At 49.1% G+C, this 18,998-nt stretch overlaps 1 protein-coding gene across 42 annotated transcripts in view; it reads right to left on the bottom strand.

Moving 5' to 3' along the window:
- The window catches only part of ZNF438 (zinc finger protein 438), a 193,770-nt gene that overhangs the window by 16,179 nt on the left and 158,593 nt on the right, over positions 1 to 18,998 (bottom strand). For 31 of the 42 annotated variants that reach the window (XM_082452797.1, XM_082452794.1, XM_082452776.1 and 28 more), the window contains 2 exons: positions 10,414 to 12,214; positions 8,362 to 9,064 (listed from right to left, as the gene is read on the bottom strand). In XM_082452797.1, coding sequence (XP_082308923.1) covers positions 8,419 to 9,064; positions 10,414 to 12,214 — 2,447 coding nt within the window. In that variant the 3' untranslated portion in view covers positions 8,362 to 8,418. Of the gene's footprint in view, positions 1 to 2,488; positions 2,608 to 3,305; positions 3,522 to 8,361; positions 9,065 to 10,413; positions 12,940 to 17,880; positions 17,970 to 18,998 lie in introns of those variants that run through there. The other 11 variants (XR_014261319.1, XR_014261320.1, XR_014261321.1 and 8 more) reach the window with 4 other exon arrangements.

Raw genomic sequence — 18,998 nt, 5'->3', positions numbered from 1 at the left:
TGTTGTTGAATGTGACAAAATGTTGGGATAAGCTTGCTGCTGGCTGTACAGGAACCCGCGTCAGGCTGCACTTAGTAGGAAACTGGCAGCTCTCAGCTAGATTGGCTGCAATTTGGACTGTAGGGCTGCCCGCTGTGAAAGGTTTATTTTTAATTTTTTTGGCTGTGCCACATGGCATGCGGGATCCTAGCGCCCCGACCAGGGATTGAACCCTCGCCCCCTGCAGTGGGAGCGCGGCGTCTTAACCACTGGACCTCCGGGGAAGGCCCAGGCGTGAAAGGTTTAATGCCAACCTCACAGCGCAGCGGAGCCGATTCACTCTACCTGAGACCTGATGTGGTCCGTGCAAATCACACCTCCAGCCACAAGGCGTAGAAAGAGAGCCATTAGCCTGTTTTCCTGAAATTTGTCAAACACGCTCACTTCAGAAGTAGCTCTTTCATCTTCCCCCTCCATCAGCTTCGCCACCAACTAAGACGCAGTGGTTTTTTCCCTCCTAAGTTAAAAGACTGTTAATGCCCAAGTATGCTTAAGTCCGGCTGAAACTATTTTAAATTCCTTGTTATAGTAGAAGGCCTTTTGCTATTTCTGAATGGATTACTTGTGACACTGATGGCCCTGCAGCCCCAAACTCTCCGTTATCCTCAGCAGAGAGCAAACCTTGGGTCAAGACAGCATGATTTCCTGCTACTGTCTCAACTCTTGAGCCAATCGCTTAGTTTTGGAGCCCAGAGCTTTCCCTTCTGGGATTGTCAACCAAGAGGCCAATTGGTGTCCATTTTGGCAATGGATTTTGTGATGGGGAAATTTTCCCAGTTGTAAGTGGACTGAAATCCCCAGTGAATCCCACCCGACGCAGAAAAGCACGAGTCCGTTGTGAAACTGGCATAAGATTGCCCTCTTCAATAATAAGGGCCTTCAGAGTTAACAAATATTACTGAGGTTATTATTTTCCGTATGAGATGATGAAGACGTCTGAAATAGTGTTTTCAGGGCACTGATGAAAATCAAAGCAAAATGAAAACATCCGATCATTGCCAATTTCCTTCTCTCCTAGTGCCTTCTACTATCAATGAAAGAGTCAGAGCCTATGCTCCCATCCATGTGCAAACGGAAAAGTACAGCTGGGCACCAGCATCTCCCGGGTAACCCCATGTGACCGGAAGCGCGGAGGATCTTCTCAGACCAGTGCTGCTCTGTGCTGGGCTGGCTTTCCAGGGGGCCCCAAGTGGGCTAGGGTGTGGGTCTCCACATGAGCTGGGCGCTCACGCGTGAGTGTTGATTTGGAAATCTCCCTGGAGGACCCGTGAGTAGTTCCATAAACACTTGTTTGGGCAACTTGGGACAGATTTAAGCTGCTATGAAAAGGGGAACCAGACCGATTTTATTTAAGCCAACACATTAAAATTGAGAAAGATGGCCCTCCGAGGAATACACACAGGAGAATGTGATTAACTAGGTGTTAACTTTGAGTGGTTTGGGCCAAGTGACAGCTGCGTGACAAGCAGACTTTGTTTTCACGGCGGCACAGGGTATTGGACATGGGAGGGGGTGGGAGTTTGTTTGCATCAGTGAGAGACTTGGTCTAATTTCAGCATCACTCCCTGGAGATGATGGAAGGATACAGATCATTTTGAAGTCTAAGCGGCTCTTTCTTCGGCCACGTTCTACCCTTGTGACCCAGTTATACTGCAGGCCTGGCAAAACGGCAGAACATTTGACAGGACAGTGAGGCCAGGAGGACGAGAAGGAGGGGTCATACCCACATCCTCAGAAAACCTGGCCCGACGTGGGCTTCTTAGCACAGGCGAGGAGAGCGGGAGAGGGCAGAGGGGAGAGGAAGGCTGTTGGTTCCAGTAGGTTCCAATGCCGTCAGAATCTGCATCTTCTTCAGAGGACTAGATTTCTGCTGCACCATTTTATTTGAATTAGGATGAGAAATGAGAGACGATTTCAAACCCAGCCCAAACCCAGAGTCAGCAACTCTGGTCAAGTGAAACTTTGGAAGAGCTTTTCAGGGTGAGCCCGGGCCAGGTGGCAATGCCTCTGGGTTCCTAAGTGACGGCTTCACTCTTTTCCAAAGGGCACTCAGGAGCCCCCCAGGGCGTTACTGAGGCACCAAAAGGCCTTCTTAGCGGCCACAGGGCTTCAGAACTTCCCAGCATTAGTCATCCCTTTGGCTTGAGGCCACCCTTCAGAAGGCCTATAAAATGCAAATCTGGGGAGAGATGCGGGTGTTCCATCAGGCCCCTGACAGCAGGGACCAGAGGGCCTGGGTGACAGACAGCCCAGGAAGGCCACAAAGGGGCAGGGAGGGTGGCAAGTCTGATGCCTGTAGCAGTCTAGTTCAGATTGGGGCCTCACTGGTGGGTCATGAGATCAATTTAGTGCAAGGGAGCCAGAATTAAAGGAAGAAATTAGAACATTCAAGATGCAAAGTGCATGATTATGTAGGCTGTATTATTTTTACGAAATCAAACTTTTGTACCTGTGGGCCGTGGTGCGGTACCGTCAGGCAGCAGGTGCTCAAGCTCAAGGGGTCAGACGACTTTTCCTTCCTTCACAGCGTTGCCGAGCCCTTCCCGAACGATGGCAGCCCAGCTACTGCTTAATCCGGTGAAGACATTTTGCAACCCAAAAACAATAAATAAAATGCAGCCAAACGTTCCAATAATGCAAAAGTAAGTGTCCCACTTTGCCATCTCCTGGTATCCCTTTCCTGAAGCCCCCTTCCGGAAAATTCCTATGCATATTACAAGCACACATCGACCCCTTCTCGCCCACCCTTACTTCCTCCTTTTTCACATGACAGCACACCATACGTGTTCTGCATCTTGCTTCCTGCGCACAATACAGATTTCAGCACATGAGGTGCAACTTCCATCTTTTCTCCTGCAGCATAGTATTCCATCCCCTGGAGCACTGAAGCTTCTTTAAACCGGCTCTGACGGACATTTAAATTTGTGTTCAGTCTTATAAACAATGCTGCACTGAACATCCTCACATATGTGTCAACTGAAAAAACCCCACAACCTTGAAGTTGAGAATTATGTCTTATTTGGTGGACATACTAAGCACTTAGGCCCGGGAGAGAGGCTCTCAGATCGCTTGGACGGACTGTAAGGGAGAAGCCAGGATATATAGGAGTTTATGCAAAAAAAAAACAAACCCAGATCGTCGGAACATCGAATGATGACTGTTAATTAAAGAAAACCAGACATCTCAAATTAATGAATTTAGCAATTTTCTGTGTATGGGAAGACGCAAGGGTCTGGGCTCACTGAAATGATTCCTTTGATATGCACCTTAGCTCTCTGGGGCCGGCATCCTGGGCTTCTCCATCCTGAATCCGCTCAGGGCGCACAGTCTGCGGCGGCTGCAGTGGCTGACAGCTTGATGGCTGCAACATACTCTGTTTACTGACACGGCAGGCGACTTTCTTTATCCACATCTGTCTGTGAACTCGTGCAGTAATATCTATAGGCCAGATTCCTGGAAGTGGAGTTCCTGGGTCAAAAAGTCTGTGCATTTTAAAAAGATTTTGATAGAAATTGTCAAATTTGGTTTGTTCCATGGAGGTGGTACCAAACTATTAATGCCATTTTGCTGCCTGGGCCCTAGATCCAGGCTCCCCACTACCCTACGGCACCCCACTGGGCCTTTCCTTTTATCATCAAGAAGTTCCTCATGCCATGTCTTGACATGGCACTGCTGCCCTCCTGCTCCCCCTACCCACCCTTTACTTCAAGAAAGAATCAACACCATTCAAAAGACTTAAGTCTTCTTGGATATTGCAACTTTCTTTAGTTGTAACCATTGTCAAAAAGGCTTGCTTCAATGAATGTCTTAGGAAAAATTTAACTGTGCTTTAATTTGGATGAGACTGGGAAAAGGCAGTGTATTAGCTTCACAGGAGCACACACTTAGCAATGACTTCCGGAAACAGCCAGAGCTTAGGGAGGGTCCTGCAGCTTGTATGTTTGAGCATCTGGATCTCCTCCGTGGCCAAATTTTTGTGGCAAGTTCTGCATGACAACTCAGGCAATAATCAGATCAAGTTCATTGCTGTTTCTGCAAATGCCCTTAGAACACCTGGTGGGCGGTCTCTTTGCAACACCTGACTGGAGATTAAATTCCTACTTAATGACAGAAGGTAAAATCTTTCATTTTTTTGAGTAGCACTTAGTGGCTGATTTATCAAAACATGATCTATCATGATGCTAATTGCTTGCAATTTTGTTTTTGGAACGTACTGAAAGAGGCAAGTACTGCCATCCTATTACAGGTGAATTCTTTATGGCTAAGCTAACCAAGGCGTGGTGGGCAATTTTGAACATGTGAGCAAGTTTCACTGAAAAAAAAAAAAATCCCAAACCTGTTTAGCTCCACATCAAAATCAGAACAAGTGTCACATTTGGTCTCCTTCAGTAGACCCCGGATTTTCTCCTAGGGTTAAGGCAACACGTTGAAACATTCTCACACTTCAGAGCATGGAAGATGTGATGTACTACTTAGCTAACATCCTAAACACAAGTTTAAAATATGCTTGCAAAACCACGGTTATAGTTTTATTATGGGGATAACCATGACCATGACCAAATATGAGATACAATAAACATTTCACCTCCAAAAGGAGCATTCCTGGAGAGGTGAATATGGTTCAAATATGTACTGGATTGCACCCCAAGTCCAGATAAGCTGCCAACTGCCTGATGTTAGGGAAGTCCATATAAAGTTGAAGCTAAAAATCTGTTAAATCCCAGTTCATCCTTACCAGGGCCCTTTTTCTCAGAGCTCAGCACAAAGGGGAGATTCTACAAAATGTGTACCTAACAAAACACGTCAGCAGCTTGAATGGAGCAAACTGGTCCAGATCTGAGAATTCCAGTAAATAAATGAAGCTGAGCATTTATTGCCAACGATCATGTCACTGGGGCCACAGAAAACTGGAGCGGGGCAGCTGGGGGGCGGGAGGGAGCATGGAGCCAGGGAAGACAGTGGAATGCACGCAGGTTGGATTATTTATGGCGTGCTGATGAACAGACAACTTTCCATATGAGAGGAACGGTCAAGCTCGAGCAGGAAGAGGTCCAGAGAAAGAGAGAGGAACAAAAGAGGTCATGAATAAAAGCGACAGCTAATGAAACAATACAAATCTAAAATGCTGTAACTTTCAGAAATAATTTAGGGCCAAAAGAAAAAGAAAAAACAAAAACAAAAAAACCCCCTCATTTTTCTGGCTCTGGGACAACTTGCCAAGAAGCAAAAGACATGAAGTGAAATGGACGTGTTGCATTTAAGACCAAATTTGCCTGTGCCTTCCTAGCTCTAAGGTGGGGGAGCTCCTGAAGCTGGATTTATTCATAGAAAGGGAAAGGGACAATTTTATTCGTTTTTTGCTCATGTATCTATTTTTTCAACAAATACTGTACACTGTTCCTTGTCAGGGGCTGGATCCTCTGGGGCTACGTGCTGAGCAGACACAGTCCCTGCCCTCAAGAGGCTTATGGTCCAGTGTGGGAAACAGACAAGCCCACTGTGAGGATTAGGACACTGGGGTGGGAGCTGTGACCAGGGCCAGCGGAGGCCACGGAGGGCAGCCACGGGGAGGAATTCGTGGCCCAAAGTGTAACTTAGAACAGAAATCATCTAGTGAATTTTACCTCCTGTATTGATTAAATAGACACCAAACCTCCATGTGATCCCAATCCCAGTTTGATTATTTAAAAATTAAAATACACTTCTTATGCAAAGATGCAAATGTCTGTGGTTCTCCGTAGAGGTTTTATCCTTGAATTCTGGATGTGGGGCCGACCTGAGCTGTTTTAAATTACCCTTCTACGGCATTACATACCTCTTCTTGCAAGTCTGCCCAAAGGTATAATAAATAACTGCCACCAGTTACTCCATGGCCCGAGTGTGCCCGACGCTCTATTTGTGTGGCATCGACTGTTCACAACAGATGCCTTGTGGGGGGAGCGGTCATGGCTCCCATCTTACCGGTGGGAGAATGGAGCCTCGAAAGGTAACTCACGGGCAGTAAGCCTCACAGCACCTTCTTGTACACGTCACTGCCTGTGGGTCACCTACGTAGGCTGGGACTGTGCCAGGACCACGTCTGCACTCACGGAAGGCTTGTCAATCAAGACCCCCCGGGGAATCAACTTGAGCTGGTCCCAAAGTTCTTTAGCTGAATGATCCCCTTTTATCCTACCTCCCCCGTCGGAGTCCCTCTTCGCAGCATTCCCACTGAAGAAGCGCCGTCGTTAAGGACCAGAAACTCCCTGACCTAGGTGGCACCGGGCTGCTCCTGGCGAAACGCAGGGAGCGTCCTGAAGAGAAGGGGACCAAGGCAGAGCGCTTCGTGAAGAGCCAACTGCATCTCCCCAGCTTTGCTCTTGACCCATCCTAACCCTCTATTTCTTTCCAGAGGCTGAGCCCTCGCTGTCTTGCTCTCACTGCAAGAATATGGGATTAAACACGGGCCACAGGGGAGAGTCCTCACAACCTTGGGGACTTCGGACTCTCCTTTACGTGCGGGGTGGATGCACTCTGCCCCCCGCACCTTTGTCTCCAACCAGACTCGCTCCTCTGCCCGAGGCCTTCTTGGCCAGTATTTCAGAAATACTGCTTAGCATCTGAAGACAGAGGGGTCTAAGAACGACTTTAGAGTTTAAGTCAAATTTCATGGTTTGAACTCAAGTAGTATTCGTGGTAGATCTCATTTGTTGGTGTCTTCGAGACCACTCTTCCAAAAACAAACTAGATGCTGCGCTGAATGGTAAAGCTGTCCCGTGACTAGCCGAGTTCTAAAAATATTCACACAGTGGAGGTCTGATAGTATCTCTCTGAGATTGGGTGCAGCGTGATCGATTGATGAACCACAGCAGAATCTTTCCGAGATTTCTATCCCTACCTTCTTATTCTCAAATTTATAAAACTATTTGCAAAAAACCCAAGGGTTGAGTTTTCCCTTTTTTGCGCTATTTGAACCCAAACTGTGCTTATGAACACTTGGTTTTAAAACGAGACATTCAAAAAGATGATTTAAGACCCGCTAGCTCATCAGTTAGAATTTAGGTCTTCCTCCGTTTAGGTAACTTCCTTTAGCACAGAAAAATGTTATGACGGTGCCCGGGCCCAGCTTCAGGAACAGGGCTGGCCACGTGCGCGGCGCTTTCAACTGAAGCCCGGGATTGAAGTGTTCAGACTCCCCCATTCCGAGAAAACGATTTTGCAGCCAGGATGGCCAGAAACTTCAAATGGCAACATTTCTGATTCGAGGTAATTTCCCAAGAATTTAACAGGCAATCATTTACTCCTGACTTTCAAAGAGGACCCGGGCTTGAAAGGCACAGTTGCATCTAAAATTGATCAGCCAGTGACAGCCCTCTGAAGTTACTGGGGAAGAGGAAAGGCCGCTGAGACACCTGACATCTGGGCTGAACTACCCAGTTCACTCTCCAGGTTGTAAATTTTCTGGTTCAAAAGACTTTTTGAAAATAACTTTTTAACAAAAAAGTGGTTTTTCTATTAGCTGAAGTACGAAGAAATGGTTGATTACTTGGACAGGGAGCAGTACAGGGATAAGACTTAGCATCTAAGCTTCAACGGAACGTGCATTTAAGAAAATGAATTAAAAAAAAATCAAAGTCCTGAAAACACGGACTTTCAATTATGACAGACGAGAACCTTATTTAACACGCTGCTCTATGGCATATTCAAATAAACTAGAGAATCTGATACAGATCAACAATATGCCAGGGTTGAGCCTGAAATGATTTTGTCACCTGGACATTTATCACATTTGTCGACCTACTTAAACAGAAAACATGTGAACAAAAGGACACATACACACACACAGACAGGAAATAACTCAAACACACGTGTTTTTACTAAAAACTGTACTTGAAGGATAGCCTATAATACTCTACATTTCAATCTGCAAATTTATCTTTTTATTGAATCTGAGATAAAGTCTCAGATACTAACAGGACATAGAATTTTAAAATAAAACTGCTTTATGTTAGAAAAATATGCATCAAGGGCATATGTACATATATATTTCATAGAAGAATAAAAGTAGGTACAGAAATCACTTCTGCTCATTAACGCTGACCCTAACTTGCTTGATTTCTGTCGTGAAGCACCTCCACGGAACAGAGGAAGCGGAGAGAGCGCCTCCCCTTCCCCCTCGGCTCGCCGTCTCATTTTCCGGTCTGTCTCTCTCACTTTCCGCTTTCGCCGTCTCGTTTTCCGGTCTCTCTCACTTTCCGCTTTCGCCGTCTCGTTTTCCGGTCTCTCTCACTTTCCGCTTTCGCCGTCTCGTTTTCCGGTCTCTCTCACTTTCCGCTTTCGCCGTCTCGTTTTCCGGTCTCTCTCACTTTCCGCTTTCGCCGTCTCGTTTTCCGGTCTCTCTCACTTTCCGCTTTCGCCGGAGCGCTGGACGGCGCCCTGGCTGGAGAGTGCGCTGAGAAGCGTCCAGAGAGTCGGCGGGTCCTCGCACTTGTGCTGCTCTTCCCAGTGCAGGAGCAGTTCTTCCCTCCTCCCCAGCGTCTGTGCACAAAGGACGCAGTTAAAGCCAGGCCGGGGCGGGGAGAGGGCAGCGTCGGGGCCGGGGCCCTCGGGGCCCTCGGGGCCCTCGCGGCCCTCGCTGCCCTGGGGGTGTCCTCCGGGCTCACTGGGTCCTGGCTGGGCACCTTCATGTTTCGCAAGTATCTCCACATCATTCTGATGACGGAGGTAGAGCTGCTTTTTCAATCTGGGGACGGCACAGAGTTCCCCGTCCAAGGGACGGTGCTTAAGCTGCTTTCTTCTCTCAGGATGTTTCCAGAAAGGAGCAGCCTGTGGAACCAGTTCTCCCTGAGCTCCCCTGCTTCCTGGGGAGGGTGAGATCTCCTCTTGCAACTGGCCCTGGATCTCCTCTCCATGAACGTAAAGCAGGTGGAACTTGATTTCAGCAAAAGACTGGGCAGTGATCTGACAGCGGCCACATCTGATCTGGAATTTGACCTCATCAGCCTGGTTCAGAAGGAGGTCTTCTTCCAGGCTGGACTTGGTCTCCCTGGAAAGGGGGGAAAGAGTCTGTATCAGCTCTCATGGAAGAACACAACCGGAACTTCTCCTTACAGTTCCTGGCCTTCCGGGATCTAAGACACACGCACCGAGGAGGGGCCGAAGGAGGGGCAAGCAGAGAGCGCGTGGGGGGCAGAGGCTGCGGTGAAGGCCAAGGTCAGTCCTGCCTGGGGCCTCACGCTTCCCACGCCGGCAGGGTCCACTTCGGAAAGAGGCTCCCCCGGGAGCCACCTGTTCTTTGGCTACCATGGCAACAGGTGTGCGCACCAGGAGAGCGGGAGGTCCCAAACGAAGCGCGGCAGGAGCCCACTGGGTCCAGCTGAGGCGACTGTCCCCCGCCGCCCCCCACCCCCCCAGGGCCCTCCCTCTCCCTGAGCATCCAGTGCAGTCTGGACATCTTCGCTAAAACTCAGCACGGACTCCGTTCAACAATTAAGAAGTGAGGTTTCTTTGGGGAGGCTGCTATGTACCTCTATCGGAAAAGGGCCAGAAATGCCTAAAGAGACGCAGAGAAACCCCAGAAAAGCCGGGAGGAAACAGGACAGGCGTAACTTAGTTTTAATGAATATGACAGACCAAGCTGAAATTGAACAGAAAGGATTTAGAACCATTAGGACAGCTGGGAATGGTGAGGGGCCGAGGATCTAAAGTGCTGGAAAATGTTTAACTTTCACGGCGCTGACAAGTATTCACTTCAATGCAACCTCGCCCCCATCACCTAGAGCAAGGTGGACAGACCGAGGGCGCTTCCCTGGCTTACTCACAACTCTCAGGCCCGCCTGGCAGGCTTTCAAATGACTCAGCTGGTTCGTTTACGGTGCTGGGAAGCAGCGCTGCACAGACAAGGACACAGGAGAGAGTTACCCCGGCCTGGCGGGGAAGCAGGGCAAGCGCTGAGCAGTCAGGCCTGCACCTGGGGGCGGGTCCGTGCAGCAGAGCTGCGCTGAGCCCCCGCCGCCTGTCACGCCGTATTCTGGGCCCAGTGGTGCTCTTTGGGTGTACTTCCTGTGGCCAAGAGTTTGGAGGAGATGACTTGTCCAAAGCACCAGAGCTACAGACACTAAGTTACTCTTTCATATTTCAGATGCAAAATTCATCTCTTGCCCAACTGTCCCCAGCGTCCCTCAAAGGGACCTCTGTGTCCTGGCTCGTAGAAGGCGGAGTCATCAAAAATCACTAATGATCAGAGACCAGAGAGGAATGCGGCCACTCTTCACAGAACGGGGAAGAGGTGGCAGCTACCTTATGAAATCCTGACCTGGGGTAGGGTCTTCCAAACCCACCTTGCTGCATGTGGAGTCTGGCCCTGACCTCTAATCCGAAGCACCCCCCACTCACCTGTCCACCGGTCCCTCCATCCCTCGGGCAGTCTGCTTCCTGGTCCTCAGCAGGTCCCCCGGCTGCGGCTGCGGCTCGGTGCTGACGGCCACCCCGTGCGCCTCTTTCAGGTGGCCGAAGTAGACTCTGACGTGGCCGAACACCTTCGCGCAGAATTCGCAGCACACGAGCCTCCTGGGCCGGGAGTCGCCGTGATGCAGCCGCACGTGTGCGCTCAGGCTGCCCGGCCGCACGTAGGCTTTGCGGCAGAGGCGGCAGCTGTAGGGCCGGCTGTCGGCGTGCGTGCCGGCGTGCTCGCGGAGGTGCTGCTTGGGCTGGAAGGTGTGCTCGCACACGTGGCATCCGTGCCAAGGCTTCTTGAGGCCGGAGAACCCATTTCTGAAGGCCGAGCCGGGCTTCGGGGAGGGGCCTTCGTCCGGCCTGCCGCCCGGATGCTTGGGGGCGAGGGAGTGATTGAACGACGCGTGCCCCCGGCTGCCGGGCGCGGGGGGCTGTAACGTGGCTGCGGGCGAGGCCAGGGGAGCCAGGGCCGGCAGGACCAGGACAGGTTTGGGCATGATGCTACGGTATTTTTTCACAGCCCCAGGTTTTTGGTCCCTGGATTCTTGGGGATCGGCTTTGGCTCTTTCTTTGCCATCTTTACACTTATTAATGACACATTTCTTCCTTTTACCCTGAAATGTCAGAAGTTCATCCGGGACTTTGCGTTTTCTTCCTCTTCTCTTGGCTGCCCCGCCGTTCGGTTTTGTTTTGTGGTTGAGGTCGGCTTTGGTGGCCGGACAGTAGGCCCTGTCGCAGGGGCTCTGCCTCGACGCCTGTGGGGCAGGTCCCCTGTCGGCCACCTGGGGGGCCGAACAGAAGCCTTCCGGGACGGAGGAGGTCTTATCACCGGCTGCCCCGAGCTCAGGGAGAGAAACATCCGCAAGGTTCACAGCTGCTCCGCCTTTGTAAACTTGCGACGCCCTCGTTCTTGAGTAGGGCAGGATGGGCACCTTACCTCCGGGGATGGAAGAGACCACCTGAACCGCGTTTCCAATAACGCCTGGCGACAAATGGCTCGCAGCTCTGGCAAGGTCGACCTGTTCTCTAAGTTCTCCCCTGGAAACAGCAGGCTTCCTGGAGGGCTTCTTGCCTGCAACGCCTGCTCTCCCTGAACTCTTCGGGAGGCCCCGCTCGGCAGAGGGCTCCTCCGGCGTGGACAGCGCTGGGGCGGCGGGAGGGTCCCGACCTCCGTGGTCGCTGGTCCCTGGAGGCCCAGGGTCTCCATGGCCACCCCCATTGGTCAGCGAGGCCGGGGCCTGGCCGGGTGCCAGCGCCGGCTTGGGTGGGCTGGGCTTGTGCGGGGCCTCGGGATGCTCAGGCAGGGCAGGGGCCGCTTGGGTTTGGGCGGGAGCTTGGCTACAGCCCCTGTCGGAGGAGCTGAACCCCGGTTTCTTTCTGGCTCCTTTGCTATGTCCTGGGCGTTGGTACCGGGGGATGGGCAGCTTCAGGTTCTTGGGCAGAGGCAGTCTGGGTTTCTGGAGTGGCTGAGCCGAGGCGACGTGTGGCAGAGCGACGAGAGAGAAGGTCCCTTCCTGGCCGGCCACCTGCATCAGCGCGTAATTCTGGGGGGGCATCCCCAGGGCCTTCGAGCCGAGGGACGGGCCTGGATGCGCGTGGTCAGAGAGGGAGGGCGCCGGGCCCGGGAGCACTCTGGGCGCCAGGACTTGGGGCGCAAGTTTTGGAGCGATGGTTCTAAACTGACTCTTACCCTGCAGACCCTTCCCACCCTGAATCGTTCCAGGAGGGCTGTTTGATTCACCTGCAAGGACAATGCAGTATGAAAGGTCACGCTGGTGTCACATAAGCATCTTACCATTCCCTCTGCCTGGAAGCATCCCTAGAGCCAGCCCTGCCCTTGGGGGCAAACCCCGTGTTCCTCAAGACCCAGCCTGAAGGTCAGCTCCTGCCCACCTTCCCAGGGACTGATGACTGTCCTCCACGGTTCCACGGCCCCAGTGATAACATTCACCACTTTCCACGGTAATTTATCTGTTTATGCATCTCTACGACTAAACACAGAGCTTCCTGAGAGCTGGGGCTGCCCCCTCCTTGTATTCCACAAGTCCGTCCTCTCCACTGGCCTAATTCCGCCAGGGCGACCCCACCCCTCCCCCGAGCTCCCGGGCTGCACGCCCTCTGGCATGTTCTGCCCTGTACTCTATTTCTTTCATATAAATGTCTTGCTTTCCCTATTAAGCTCTGTGAGCGTGAAGCCCGTATTGGATCTGCCTTGCTATTTCCCACTGTATCTTTGGTACGAAACAAATGTTTCTTGTATCAAACTTCTTTTTCACTCAATTTCAGGATACACAGTTTGACCCACTGGCAGCACAACTGGTTCTGCACAGTGGATGAATTCCAGCCTGAAGGCTGGCTTGGTGGCTGTTTTCCCGTGTGACTTGTGGATTTCTTCTCACACCTTCCAAACTGTTTATGTGTGCTTTTGCAATTACATCACCAGTATTAAAAAAGCTGACGTGACACCTTACAAACATGTTGGAAGAAAAACAAAAAGATACACAAGTGATAAGATACAGAGACAACATAAAAAAATACATGAATCACACAAAAAGCCCCTTCCAGGACACCAAGAGGAACAATTTTAACTGACAGACTAACACTTCATATTCCTGAGATTTATTAGGCTGACAGAAGAGCAGTGATTACTGCTCTGAGGAACAATTAAGGAAACATTTCGATGCTTCTAAGGGCTGATTCATTGATTTTTATCCCCTGAGGCCTCAAGCTCCGTAAGGCCTGGCTGCAGAAGAGCTTCCCATTTCTAAGTACCTCATATTAGTCAAGCTTCACTTCAACTCGTGTTTACCAGGTACCTACACTGTTCTAGACATTGGATATGGCAGGCCCATGATTCCTCTTCTGAAACCACTGCGGCCAGATGTATTTTGGAATTTACACTTTCAAATTTTAGAAAAGTAGTAAGATGCTCACACCAAATGTTACATAACACCCAGCAGAGTCTGCAGAATACCCCTAGTTAAATCTAGTACCACTTCTGTAGTAAAACATGAGTATTCACAAGGGGGAAAAAAAAAAATGAAGATTTTTGAAGTATCCTATTTCAGTTCAGGCTTTGCCTCTGAATCAGTTTTGGTACCCAACGTTTGATAACATTTGCTGTTTTCAGAGCCTGTTAGATTTTGGAGTCATAGGAAGAGGACTGAAGAACTATTTCTTTAGGGGCCACCAAGGATATAAAGATGAATGGATACAATTTCTGCCTTAGGTAGCTGGCAATCTGGTAAAGCAGACAAATAAACATTAAAAAAAAAAAATCAACCTTGATTTTCATGTCTACAGTTACTGAACTGGCAATTTTAGCAGAAAATTGATTTTTTTCAGCAAAAATGACACTCTGCAAGTAAAATAGCACAGTAGGAATAAGGTTGAAATATATACTGACTGACCAGCTTATTTTGGTAGCTTACATTAGAGGAAGAAGGAAAAAGACTTGTGTTACGGTCTGGGGAAATCAGACAAGGATAATTATGTAATCTGTTGTTTTCCTTTTTGTCTTTGCTACCATGAAGTTCATGGGTAAACTGACTGGTCGGTCACCTCACAACAGTCACCCAAGTTGATATGCTACATTTGCTTCATCTTCCTGCATAATTTAATTCATTTTTTACTTCTATTTTCACAGCCTTCAAATTTAAACATCTTTCATGTTAAGCCTCATCTCATCTTTTTGGAAGAAGTACTGACGTAAGTTGTAAATATTGATAAATATACTAAATCAGAACTGGTAAAAGTTTGCAGAGAGCTTAAAATTATTGAAAGCTTTTGGTTGCCTAGGGACAAGGCTTATTAAATAATTCCACTAACAATCACAACGGTCTTTGCATCTACACAACCTATCAGGGGTGAGGGAGGGAAAAAAGAAGAAACATTGGGTGATTTCTGTCTAGGCCATACTCTTAAGGGATCGAGCACACAATATTTATAGCGAGAAGAGCTGGAAGAAAGGGTATGCTGGCCTTAATTAGTCGCAAGTCCTCTTGAAATAGTATGTGACAAATATGCATCGCAGCACAAGACACGTCACTTGTCTTGCTCAAGTCTGTGCAGTCGGCTCGCAGGGGCCTCCAGGGCCTGCTGCCCTCGGCTCCTGGGAGCGCTCTGACCCGCACCGCCTCCAGGCACGCCAACCGCCCCCCACCCCCACCCCGTGGCTGGTCCTCGCCCGCGCTCTCACTGCCCTGACTGCATCCCTAGGTGACCCCGGTACTTGCTGCAGCATTCCCTTCAAGTTTTGTTCAAACGGCCCCTTCGTGATGAACTCTTCCCCGAGCGCCTCAGTAACCTGTACCCCATTCTGAGCTCCCTGCCCCCCCTTCCTGTTTTCATTTTCTCCCGCACACGTGCTCACGGACTTCATTATGGTCCGCAGCCCCCCCCCCCCCCCACTGGAGTGAATTCCTCGAGGGAGGGGAGTTTATCTGCCTCTTCAGGGCCTGGAACAGGGTTAGGCATCGGCTCAGAAATCTGATAATTATTTGCTGAATTTGTAAGTGGTATTTGTGATAAAGTGACCAGTGGCTGAAAGCAAAAAAAAAAGATCATAACTTAAAAGCAAACTTGAACAATGCCAAATTACTTTTGGAAATTTGCCCACTGCCAGCATAAGGAAATGGGTTTGCACCATGATTTAAAAACAAACAAACAAATGAAAAACCAAACCAAACAACAACAAAACCTTTTAAGATAAAGGGGAGAGGTGAGGCCAACAGACGAGCCACCTGAGAAACTAACAAGAGAGACAGTAAGTGATGCTGTTGGGATGTGAACCCCACAAACAGTGACAGAAACAAACAAGCTCTGGAGAAGACATCGCTTTAAAGAAAACAGACATGCGAGGAGGGAAAAAGAAGGGGATTACAGTGAAGAGAGGAGGAACAGCTAGAAACAGAAAACCGACCCTCTGAGGCAGAGAATGGCAAGGTCAGCACGAAGGGGAGCAGAAATAACACAGAATAGAAGATGCAGCTGAAGCAACAGCCGGTTGTCAAGGCCACGTCAAAGTCCCCGAAGACCTCAGCTGGGAAGGGGCTTCCTAGGTTTTATGACCAAGTGTAAGAAAGCAACCTTCTGACGGTTAAGGTTTCCAGCAATGAAACCAACTATCTTTATTGAGCCATTGCAAAGGGGAGGGAGGGAGCTGATTATGACACGTGTAAAGTGGATGTGCTTCAGCGGATCTTCAAGAGTTCCTCCATCACAGTGAAAATGAAATCGCACAGGAAGAGCAATGGCAGGCAGAAGAAAAGGAGGCCGGCCGTGGTCCAGCAGCGCAGGAAGCTCCTTAGGGTAACCAGCTGTCCCGGCAACAGAGGACGCTGATCGGTCAGCAGCCTGGTGGCCTGAGACCACAGAGCCCTGGCGAGAGGTACAGGGCCTGCCACACAGAATCATCCTCCTCAAGTTCCCTGCGATTCAGAGAAGTGGGTGCTGGCGTAGAAAAGTGTATCAACTGGCTTCATGAACACTAATCACAAGCTAATCACGAGAAATCTGGGGGGTGAAAAGATGAGGCCTTGCACAGTGAACTAACTTACTCATGCCTGCCCGGATCTGTTGGGAATTACATACAAGGGTGGGGTCTTCACGAAGGTGGTGCTGAGTCCCACCTCCCAGAATCATTAATGGTGCAGTGATAGGGAATGAAACGATGCATCAGAAGAAAAGCAAGGCAGGAGAAAGACGTCGAGGCCACAAAAACAGAAGGAAAAAAAACCCCCAGGAATTACTAAGACGTCCAGCAACAGGGTACTAATACAATACTCATCCAACCATACAATGGAATACTATGCCGCAGTGGAAAAAAAGAACGAGTTAGACTGATACGGAATACTCTCCAAGATGTGAGGTTTACCGTACGCTATCACTTGGATTTTAAAAAAAAAGCAGTGAGAAACACACACAAATCTATTCCTGTATATACACAGAATATCTCTCAAAGGAAACCAAAGAAACTGGTCTTAGTGTGGCCTTCGGGGTGGATCCACCGGGGGAAGTACAGGTTGGGATGAGATGAATGTGTATTTCCCACTGAATACTCTCTGGGCCTGGCACACAGGAGGTACTTACAAATATTTTTTGAACGAATAAAAGGAAAATGAAAGTTTCCCTTTTGGATCCGTTTTGCAAAGGGGTATCCGTGGGGATATTTGTGATGGGTAAGTTGTGCGTCCGTACGTAAATGACTGTGTCCAGATGACACCTTGAGAGCCTCTCGGGTTTTTACTTTCCTTGCCTACTTAATGATAAGAATTGCTAATGATAAGGGAAGTAATCGAATCGAATCGTCTGACAGGCAGTGCATCACTACCCACCAAGGTTCAGCCCTGGGAAGCATCAGAGCTCATTACCTCCGAAGGACAACCGAAGTCCTGAGAACTGTTCCTCCCAACATTTGGCTCTTTAAAATAGAACAAGGCAGTTTGCAATAAAGGTCATTTATGCAGGGTTTTTCTTTTTTTTTCTTTTTAAAGAGGTTTGAACAATAGGAGTGTTTAGAGAAACTGCAAATGCCATTAAGTTTTTTAAAACACTGCGATGTCTGATCGTGGGAAGTCTTTCTTGGCCATGTAGCTGCAACAGTGGTTTATTCCACGACACATTTACAAGGCCTCTCCCAGATGGTGTGATCTAAACCACGTCACCTACTAAATCACAGATTTCATAGAACTGTGCACTAAATGGTAAGTCGAAATTTCCACTGACATTCATCATTTCTGGAAATCCTGCGGAATTACCCATAACACAGTTAGAGAGACCCACAGGACTCTCAGGCACTAAACATGGACTTTTATTAACTGAAAACATAAAAGGCTCACTCAGTAAAATTAATTTTTGCACAGTTCTACAATGCAAATACTTAGTATTAGGATTTTAAATGTGGACTGTTTTTTAATATGTTAAGCATATTAAACAATTATTTTGAAGAGTGACATTTACAGTTGGTGAGAATTTGATCTAACTGTGGATTAAAGGAAAACGAGGAGGTAATGAGTCCTTATTATGGTCTAGAATCTGTGCTCATCTCTTAATTGAATCCTTATGCAAACTCTGCAAATAAACATTATTGTCCCCTTTTACAGATGAGGCAAAAAGAGGCTTGGGGAAGTTAATTACATGCCAAAATCCACACAACCCAGGTCCGTCCCATTCCAATGTGAAGCAATGACCTCCCTTCCTCTCCTTCATCCGCCCCTCAAAAGGGGGAAAATTCTTTACAAAATTGCCCTAATTAGCTCCAAAATATATTATCTCTGAATTTTAAGGAGAAGAAAAAAGAAAATTTGAAATAGCAATGGCTTGTCCTATCTCCAAACTTCAATTACCATTAAATGATTCTTTCCAACAGCCCACTTATTAGAGGAGTGATGAAAAGGTAATAGTCACCTGAAGGTAAAAGCAGATATTCAAAGCTGAGTTTCCCACTTCCCATGCACAGGGTTCTGACAAATCCAGACAGGCGGCCAGGTCTCTGCCTGGAGAAAGCACCCTGTGTGTCCTCCTCCATCTCCTCCAGAGCACGGGGCTGGTGCGTGTCGGCTGCCCTGAGGGAAGCCGAGGGCCCAGTGACACCACGCACCCTCATCTGAGCCAGCCCCATCAGACTGTTCCACAACGTGGCCCCGCACACAGTGTTAAGAGACAGGAACACGGGGCAGGCGACTGCCCGAGAGCTGCAAGCAGCTCACTTCCTGACTTCCACCGGCAGAACCGAGGCCCGCGGTGCTGCTTGTGAACAAAGTTCTTCCCGCCCGACCCTTGGCTGGTTCGGGCACGGTTCCCCCTCATTCCATCTGTGGGGACCCGAGGGCCCGCGGCTAAGCCGGAGCGGAGGGCAGGTGGAGAGAGAGGGCCCCCGCTCTTGACGCAGCCCCTGGCTCCAGGCTCAGAGCGAAAGTGTTGCCAAGTCTTGGCCACAAAAGAGCCAAAACTTTTAGGGCTTGTTTAGGTTTTAATTTTATTAAACTGAAAAACCCGATCTTCAATTTCATTGGTTGGCATCCCTGTTCTCCCTCCCACTTGGCTTTCCAATAATAAGTTCCAGTTGGGGTTCAAACTGTTTCCCAGGATGGTCTCTGGTTAAAACAAGCATGGTAAAACCCCGGAGAAATCTGAGATGAAAGAAGTGCCTCAGAACACAAGGGAGCTCAACTTAATTTTGTTGAAAAACCTACAAACACGTGGAGCCGTCGCCCACCCGTTCCCCCGCATGTCCCGGCTCCGCGGCGCCGTCTACAGGGCGGTACTGAGTGCTGGCGGGAGAGATGGCACCGTAGAGTGTGCTGGCAACGCAGGCACATGGGTGCCTTGTTTCCAAGGACTCGGGATGCCAAGCATCACTCTAGTCCACACGTCTACAGCGCTCAGCCCGCCTGGAGTCATTCTACTAGGAGCCCAAGTTCAGGAAATCTGACACTGTACAAAGGAAGCAAGCATATTCCCAATTTATGTGTCAGGTACTGTGCAAAATACTTCGCATGCCTTATCTCCTTTAATCCCCACAA

This window comes from Balaenoptera physalus (assembly GCF_965194825.1).
Source record: "Balaenoptera physalus genome assembly, chromosome: 2".
Taxonomy (NCBI): Eukaryota; Metazoa; Chordata; class Mammalia; order Artiodactyla; family Balaenopteridae; genus Balaenoptera; species Balaenoptera physalus.
This window is presented reverse-complemented; position numbering and strand designations above follow the sequence as displayed.